The sequence below is a fragment of the Arachis stenosperma genome, chromosome 8 (assembly GCF_014773155.1).
Source record: "Arachis stenosperma cultivar V10309 chromosome 8, arast.V10309.gnm1.PFL2, whole genome shotgun sequence".
NCBI lineage: Eukaryota > Viridiplantae > Streptophyta > Magnoliopsida > Fabales > Fabaceae > Arachis > Arachis stenosperma.
Genome location: NC_080384.1, coordinates 54,602,704 through 54,611,980, shown reverse-complemented (window position 1 = coordinate 54,611,980; position 9,277 = coordinate 54,602,704). Strand labels below are relative to the sequence as shown.

Sequence of the window (9,277 nt, the reverse complement as noted above, 5' to 3'; positions counted from 1 at the left end):
ACATTGGAATGAAATCAAACAAATCTTTTGATATTTTTATGGAACGGTTGATATGGGACTGTTTTACCTATATGGATCCAAGTCACAATTAGTTGGCTATACTAACGCTGGATACTTGTCTCATCCACACAAAGGGAGATCTCAAACACGATACCTGTTTACATATGGAGATACAGCTATATCATAGAAGTTCACGAAACAAACGATAGCAGCAACTTCTTCTAATCATGCTGAAATACTAGTGATACATGAAACTAGTGGTGAGGGTTTTTGGCTTTGATCCAATATATTATGTCATTATCATGTGGACGGATTGATCATAAGATAGTTCCAACTGTCCTGTTTGAAGATAATACAGCATGCATTGATCAACTTAAAGGTGGATACATTAAAGGTGATAGAACAAAGTATATTTCTCCCAAATTCTTCTTCACTCACAATCTTCAAAATCAAGGGACAATTGATATTCGACAGATCCGCTCAAGTGATAATCTGACAGATTTATTTACAAAGTCACTCATAAAATTCTCTTTTGAAAGATTAGTACATCAGATTGGGATGCGTCGATTTCGAGACATTAAATGATGTCGACAAGAGGGGGAGACTGTATTTTTTTTCTCTTGGTCAGGTTTTTTTCATTGGGTTTTTCTTGACAAAGTTTTTAATGAGATAGTCCTTGTCACAAATGATATTGTACTTTTTTTCTTTCACTAAAATTTTTTTCTCATTAGATTTTCTTTAGTAAGGTTTAACGAGGCATATTTTTAAATGGTCATCTAAAAGAAGTGTTAAAATAAATATGATGATATGGATGGGCAGTTAACTCTTTCTACATATGAGAATTCACTTTCTCAACACTGAATGAAATTATTCACTTTCTCAACATTGAATGAAATTAATACACACTATCCTTGTAGCCTATAAATAGATATGAACTAATGCAAAAAGAATACACACATCAATAAACATTTTTCTCTTTCTTTTTACATTATTAATATTTCTCTCTATTTACGTTACTACATGTATTAATAAATATATGAATCACTTCTATTATAATATTATAGTGAAATAATAATATTCATGAATATTAATAATAGAGTCTTCTATTTATATTTTTATTGATATTTATTTTTTCTTATTTATTTATTTATTTTACAACAAGACTCAACTTTTTTCACTTGGAATTATCCTGTGTTTTTTTTTGTTTTTTGTTTTTTTTTTTTAATGATTAGATAGGTGACCCTTTTTTTTTTGTTAACGAAGTAAAGATAAATTCATTTTAATGAAACAATGTTTTAAAGTAAACTATTTTTCCTTTTATTTTCTTAACTAATTTCTAATGATAATAGATAATTGAGGGAGAACAAAGAAACATGTTTAAGATAATCCAAAAGGGAAATGGACCTAGAGAGAGAGACAAAGGAACATGTTTAATGTTCATTTTTCATGTAATTTTGTTCTGATGTGTGTGTCTCTTTACTCTCTCTCTTTCTGAAATCTTCATTGAGAATGGCCCATCAGCACTACAGATCCAAACACACATTTCTTTTTGAGTTTTTGCTTTTCAATGAAATCTCAAAATGAAAAAGATCACTTTTTTATTGCTCAGCTCTTCTGGGTCGCTCTGATTTTCTTCTTGCTGCATTAATGGTTCTCTCTCTCTATTCTGCTTCTGCCTTTTCTTCTTCTTCTTCTGCTGCTGCAACGTGGCAAGTTTCCATTCTTACAATAGCTGAATTCCACTATTACTTTGGGAATTTGGACTGAACATGTTTTCCTTCATCATCATCAGGGATGAGTTCATTTTCCTTCATTCAATAGTTTTTTGGTAAAAAATTTCATTTTTCTGATGATCAGTCTTTGTAGTTTAAGTTTCTCAGGTTTCATGAATTCTTCTTTCATAAACTTTGTAATATCATAAACTTTGTTTTATTTTACTTCATTTCCCTTGGCTTTAGTGTTGAATTTGGTGCATTTGATACTTTTTTGTCTTTTGAATCTGATTCTGACTTGCATTTAGCATAAGGACTAATTCTATTCTATCCAAATTCTTCACCTTCCCTCTTTTTCCTTTTTAAAATTTCATTTTTGTTATCAGTGACCATCACCTAGACTAGTGCATGCATAGTACTTAGACTTCCATGCTCTTTCTGATTGCTGAGAAAATTCCTGTAGTTTATGCTGTGCTATGTTTTCCATTAGTAGCTGGTCTTTGTGAACTTCATATTGAAACTGAAATGCACATGCAAGGTTATTTGGCATTCCTATCTGTTGTTTATATCAAAGACATTCATGCAAATCAGTATGTGTTTGTCTTATTTTGTTAGACAATCACATCACATCTTTTATATGTAAAACTAAATTCAGTTTTTATCATATCACATTCCTATCTGGACACATACTGCATAATTAGATTGAATGGTTTTGGTTTTTATTTCAGGTTCTTGTTGTTTGCTTGAAACTGCTGCATCTTCATTCATGGCATTAATGGGCATGGGTGCAAATATGCAATACAATGACCATTTCCCGGGACATTACTCCATGAAGGGCCTCATCTTTGGTGCCGAAGGAAGCTCATGGACTTCATCAAACAAGGGACTTCTATAGCAGACAATTCTCGAGCATGATGCTATATTTAGGGACCAAGTATGTCAGCTTGTTTTATCAGAGAATTATTGAATGTATTCTTTTAGGATTCAAATGTAGTTTCTAAAGAAGCAGCATATAAAGTAGATTTTGAGTTACTTCACTGTTTGTAAATGAATTAAACGTTTTAGAAAGATGCTATCACATTTGTTAAAGTAATGTATTCAAACGTAAAAGGTGACAAGAAAATAGGAATCTTAGCCAGTCCATCAGAAGAACAATTTACTATTAATACTATTTCCATTCTTATTACATCCAAAACAATGCATACTTTTCTTGATACTTATACTATTTTTTTTTACTATTATTCTTATGTATCATCTTCTTATTTTTGCCTTATTCAGATTCATGAGCTGCACCAAATTTACCAGAAGCAAAGGGAATTGATGGATGAAATTAAAAGGAATGAATTATGTAAACATGATTTAAGGTTGGAGACATCATGGTCAAGTTCCTCTCTGTGTTGCTCATCAAATTTGCCTCTGTTGGCTGGTCAATCATCTGTTTTAATTGTGGAACGCATCGAGTCACTAATGGCTTTGGCACAAGAAAAGAACAGGCAAAGATGTCCTGCTTCTGAAACTACTCCAACTGTAATCAAAGATCTCTTAAAAGATTCTGAATTATCACAGTCTTACAGAAAAGTTGGTAACAAAATTTTGGATCTCCAACTTCCAGCTGAAGAGTACATTGATAGTGAAGGCGATTCTTTCGAAAGTGAAAAGATTACATCTTTTACTTTAAATGGAACTTCTCAGGTTGTGTGTAACGGTTTAGCCGACTTAAATGTACCTTTTAATCTCGAGGAAGAGATGGGTGCGGAGTCTGATGATTTGCAGCCCAGAATCCATCATGGAAGCTCCCTTGTTTGTGATCTATCAAGAGCAACAAAATCAGGCTGGCATAATTTTCTCAATGATGCTATACAGAATTTGAACAAAAGAAAGTATCTTGAAGATTCCTCAGATGAGAAACTCGTACCGATGTCCTCAAGTAATATTGCTGGTGAGAACTTGTCTTCAAGTTTGAATTGAAGTTATAATAATTGCATTTCTTGAACAAATGATGGTAATGAATTTGCCATTTTTCAGGGAAAAATGGCAGGGTCTTGAATTCCCTAGCCGGATTTAGTGATACCGACAGGCAATCTGTTCCAGTTGAATCATTGAGTCAGAAACTTGAGCAAGTTAACATTTTTGCATGTTTGCAAAACTATCTTTTCCGCAACGGCTTTTGCTTTAGTGCCAAGGCATTTCATCAACCATCAATCGATACTGATGAGCTAAGCAGCTGCAACAACCATGGTTCATCATCGGCTAGCCGTGAGCTTAGGGAGTGTGTTCAGGGCTCTGAAGATGTGTTCAATCCCAAGAACATAAACCTGAATACCATGCCTGCTTATTCCGATACAATAACAGCATTTCAAAGCATTCAGAATTCAAGGGAAGAAGATAAGTTTGAGTGTTCAAGATTTCCTTGGCTTAAAGAAAAGCCGGCACCCCAAGGAAAACTCAATGAAGAGGGTAAATCTTCAACACATGTAAGAAGCAACACTCTTGCATTTGACATTAATGGAAAGACCGATGCTTCCAAAATTCTGTGCGTTGAAGAAACTCTGAATATATCAAAAAATTCACATGTAGATCATATTCTTGACAAGGGGGAACAGGTCCGTGCTGGTGAAAAGTTCTTGGAAAATGAGAAGACGATGCATGAATGCTTGATCCGCGTCATTGACCTGAATTCATGCATGAATGCGGATAAGAATACACCAATGGATATCGATCTTCAGGCCCCTACGAGTCCAGAAAATAAGGAAAGTTCTCCACCAAGAGGAGAATCCGATGAAGCCCAAGAGGAGCAAGCCAGAATGGCAGCAGAGGCTTTGGTTTCGATATTCAAGGTGGCGATCCATAATGGTCTCCAAATGACAACATGTTCACCATTAGAATCTTCCATGAGTAGCCCTCTTCACTGGTTTTCTGGGATTGTTTCTGCAATAGTGGATCATTCAGAGAGTGAGGTTACCTTGGAGCAGCATCTGCCTACTGATTTTGATTACTTTGAGTTCATGACTTTAAATTTGACCGAGACAACAATCCTAGATAGCTTCTATAAGAGCAATGGCCAATCCAAGCAAGAAGGTGAAGGGTCTACCTCACTGACTCGATCGAGGAAGTGCCGATCAAATAGGTCCCGGCGGGGGAAGGACTTCCAGAATGAGATTCTACCAAGTCTTGCTTGTTTGTCAAGGCACGAGGTGACCAAAGACCTTAAGACCATAGGAAGTCTAGTTAAAGCCGCCACGGCTCGTACTACTCGCTCGACAGCTGGCTGCGCAAGAAGCGCAGGTAAAAATGCACCGGCCAAGGCGAGGAGAAGGCCATGTAAATCAGCTTCTAACATTACAGACTTACTGAAAAGAGGCCTAATTAGTTGGCAAAAAATATGTAGAAAGAAAAGGAGCCAAAGATTTCCAGTCAGTAATCTCCAGCTTATTTTTAAATCAAGTACATAACTAACTGATCCGCCTTTGAAACTATGTAATTTATACTCATTTTGTCTCGTAAAATGATGAGTTAAAGACATGCAGAAATGCATGTCAACTTAATTTACGAGACAAAATGAGTTCAAAAAACATTCCAGAAGGGATCTTTTTGTAAATATTTTCACCTTTATATAGACTAACATATAAGTAATCATTTTGATTTTTGTGTATATCCTAATTTGTCCTTGGAATCAGATCCTACCTTCTTTATTTGATTTTGTGGACTTTGATTTTATAAAGCTAATTTAATATTTATTGTTATAGTTGTTACATTTTTCTAAAATTTTTTTGAATATTCTTTTTATTTTTATTTTATTTTATTAAACCATTATACAAAACCTCAAATAAATTTAGAAAAAATGACCACAATCGTTCTTAGTTAATTTATCTTAATGGGATGATTGATTGATTAAGGCTAAGTTATGAGTCAAAAAGTGCAAAGCGCCGAAACGCGTGTGCAGGGAGTTGAGTTCATCGCAGTGATGAGCTTCATCTTCGATTCGTCAATCAGATTCGAATTTCAAAGCATAATCTTACCTGCATATTGCATAGGTTAGTGAGCTTTTTCTTTTTCTTTAAGCTTTCCGCACTTACGATGATTCATGCGTGTTTGTCTCCCCTACCTGTTCGATGAAATTCCTCATTCACACTCTGCATCACCAACTTCTATGCATTCCAAAATCTCACCACAAATGATTAACAAGTAACAAATTCGTCTCTTACCAGATATTAAAATAATAGATATATTACTATTAGTTCGTGTTAATACTGGTATTATTGTATTATTCACATGTTAGATTGAGCTGAATCGATTAATTACTGTTAATACTATATTATTGCTAATGTTCACATGAATTTTACAGTAAGATTATAACACACTTGATTTTCATTTAGCTTTCTTAGCTTCGCTACAATTTTTCATAATCCAAAATCCAGATCCCTCAGCTCTCTTTTGAGGTGGACCTAATTAAATTACTAACACTCATTATTGTACTGCTGACTATGTATAACTGCAACAAAATTACAAACATACATCAATAAGATTTCTCTCTTACTAACTTGTCTCAAGACTAGATATATTTATTTATACATATAATTTGATGATTGAAGCTTCTAATCCATTCATTGATGTCCCCCTTCAACCTTACAAATTAAAGTGGAAATCAACATAACTGAATAATAACTTGGAGTGGGAACGAATAAAATATTTTTTAGATATGCTCTTTACAGAGGAGAATCTTGAAGCCCAAGTTGAGTGAAGTGAGGACTTTGAAGGGCCTCTTGGAGCTTCTCATGATCATCCCAAGAATCTCTATATGTCTCTAAGTTGGCAAAAGAATTAAGTATGGCTGAAAGGCAAAGCTCTTTTCTCCATTCTTCTAGAGGTGGCAATCCTGCACGCTCTCCATATTTGACACAATACTGGAATTGCAGTGCAATCAAAAGAAGGAAATAAATAAATATGGAAGGATACACAATTATCTAAGAGAGAGTGACTTTTAATAAAGACAACAGAAGGTTTTTTTTTTCTTTTTTCTATTATTATTACCTCGAAATCTGCAATGTCATGGGTGCAATGTTTAGGTATGCCTGCTACTTCTCTTGAGTGGTAGAACTCCTTGATGGATTTCATCATGTCCTCCCATGATGGCAATACCTTTCTCCCAGAAAGTACTTGTGCTATCCATATTGCTTGTGATTCAAAGAAAGGGAACCCTATGATCTGTGAACAAAGCCCATCAATGCTTATTGTACACGTGGCTTAAAAAAGGGGCAGGATGATTAGTAACTAAATTATAATTATATGAGAGTTGATATATGTTTAACTGCACCATTTGCTTAGCATTATTTGGTGAAATATACCATTGCAAAATTATGTATATCTGTGTGAAATGAAAAATTTGATGTAAAACTAATGCAAATTATTGAGCTCAGGGTAATTTATCTACCTTTCTAGGGATGCCTATAAAGGACAGTGATGGAGCAAGAGATGGGGGGAAAGTGTGCTCATACAAAGGCCCCACTCTGTCATCATCCACAACTACCATTCCTTTAGTGTCAAGAAAGGGGAACGCATAGGAGTACCTACACATAATTAATTGAATTTGAAATCTTTCAATTATTAAAATTAATCACTACTAGTTTACTCTAAAAGGGACACAGGGCAATATTTGGACTCAGGCCCCACACTATAATCTTTGAGCCTAAGATCATATAATTATCCAATAATAATATCTTTTTTTTACCATAAGTTAGTGAAATTCATGAGATTGATTAATGATATAGATTACATATTTTTGTCACTGTTAAGTGTGTAGACAATTAATGAAAGTTGTGTCTTTTTACCCTGTGCAGTACAAAATGGTGTCTGCAGAAATAGAGGAACCATCCACAAATGTGACCTTTCCATCCTCATGAAGTGTGTCTATCTGCACAAGGTACCATATATACTATGAAACTACCGAATATTGTAGTGAATTAACTACCTTCTTTATGGGTTTAGTACTTGAAAAAGAACAAGAAGTTTGAACCTGTGGATGAAGGTGAAAGTTCTCATGTTTTGATATAACTTTAGATAAACCCTCAGTGATATTAAGAGATCTGGAACTCATGTGGACTTCCTTTGCTACTTTCACAAGCTCTAGCGATATATCTTGCCCACTTAAGGAATTTCCAACAACCACTACAATCTGTTCAATGAAGATTTGCCTCTATGTTTGAGAATGTTTTAATTTAAATCTCTAAACTTCATACTTCATACTCTTTGGAAATTAGGACACAAATAGAGATTGAAGGTTTCGTATATATATAGTACCTCATTGCAGAGTGGTTCTGGGGATCTGTAAACGTGACTATGCATTTGTTTTCTGATCCATGTATCCATTCCTGAGCATGGGAGAGAATGTTATAAAAAAATGTGTCATGCATGATCATACCATATTCTTATTGTGTCTGTGTGAATCAGAGACAGAGAGATCTAGAAATGAATAGAATTGATAAACCTACCTTTAATGGAGGGCAATTTAGGCTGAGAGTAATGACCAGTGGCTACAACCACTGCATCAAACACCTCTTCCACCACCTTCTCACTCTTGTCTATGCTTCTAACAACCCATTTCAAATCATTATTGCTACAGACACCATAATCCAACATCCCCACATAATCCACCCTTGTGTTGAATCTTATCATCTCTCTCAACCCAAACCAATCACAGAAGTCCTTTAGGTAATGAAGGAGCTCTGTGTGGCTTGGGAACCTCCTCATGTCCCTACCTTTCTTCACCATAAATGGGAAATCAGTAAACCCCATGATCTCCCTTGGAGATGTGAGCCTTAATGATTCATAGATACTACTATGCACCTTTAGAAAAGGATTTCTTCCTAAAGGATCCTCCCCTACCACATTTGGTTCATATAACCATTGCCCTCCTATGTCATGATTCTGCTCTAACACAACCACCTTGTGACCTTCTTTTCTCAGCTCCCTGGCTGCCACTAGCCCTGATGGTCCAGCTCCAATCACACACACATTCTTGGATTTGTAATTTTTCTCAGAAACCATTGTAACTAGAAGGGTTTGTTGTAGATAGAAGGTGATGATGGGAATGCAAATATGAGAGTGGGTTTATTGTATGTGCGGAAATGAGTTGGGAGTAATGGTGGGTTTTTATAGTTAAATATGGTTTCACGTAGCCCAAAAAAAAAAAACAGGAAAAAAAAAAATAAAACCATAATTTGTGGGATAGTGATGGTTTGTTGTCTAGGAGACACACGTGATGATTTGAAATCAATAATACTTTGAAGTATGTCCACTTTTCATGCTTGGACTTCTTATCTTTACGTTGAATACTTCTCATTATATAGCTTTATTACCACATTGATTTACTCACAGAATCAATTGATAAAAGTTTAAGTTATAAGTTACAACCTTTTATCAGTCTTCACTGCTACTTTAATTACTTTTTCTCTCTTCATCTCTCTCTCTCTCTCCTTTTCGTTTTGTATGGTCTATATGGACCAAGCATTCTGCTCTGCATTGCACTGCATGCATGTGTTTGGTACCCGGTATAATGATGATGATGA

At 35.0% G+C, this 9,277-nt stretch overlaps 2 protein-coding genes across 2 annotated transcripts; one reads left to right on the top strand and one right to left on the bottom strand.

The window, feature by feature from the left end:
• The first annotated feature begins 1,580 nt into the window (after positions 1-1,580).
• LOC130946593 (uncharacterized) lies at positions 1,581-5,318 on the top strand. Its single transcript, XM_057875389.1, has 4 exons — positions 1,581-1,828; positions 2,441-2,646; positions 2,991-3,651; positions 3,738-5,318. The coding sequence occupies exons 3-4, from the start codon at positions 3,033-3,035 to the stop codon at positions 5,162-5,164; spliced, it is 2,046 nt and encodes a 681-aa protein (XP_057731372.1). The 5' UTR covers positions 1,581-1,828; positions 2,441-2,646; positions 2,991-3,032; the 3' UTR covers positions 5,165-5,318.
• Positions 5,319-6,046: 728 nt separating this feature from the next.
• Positions 6,047-8,756, bottom strand: LOC130946695 (flavin-containing monooxygenase FMO GS-OX-like 9). The gene is made up of 7 exons (XM_057875533.1): positions 8,201-8,756; positions 8,010-8,080; positions 7,726-7,884; positions 7,541-7,623; positions 7,144-7,279; positions 6,744-6,917; positions 6,047-6,616 (listed from the first exon to the last, which is right to left on the bottom strand). The coding sequence occupies exons 1-7, from the start codon at positions 8,754-8,756 to the stop codon at positions 6,419-6,421; spliced, it is 1,377 nt and encodes a 458-aa protein (XP_057731516.1). The 3' UTR covers positions 6,047-6,418.
• Between the last annotated feature and the right edge of the window lie 521 nt (positions 8,757-9,277).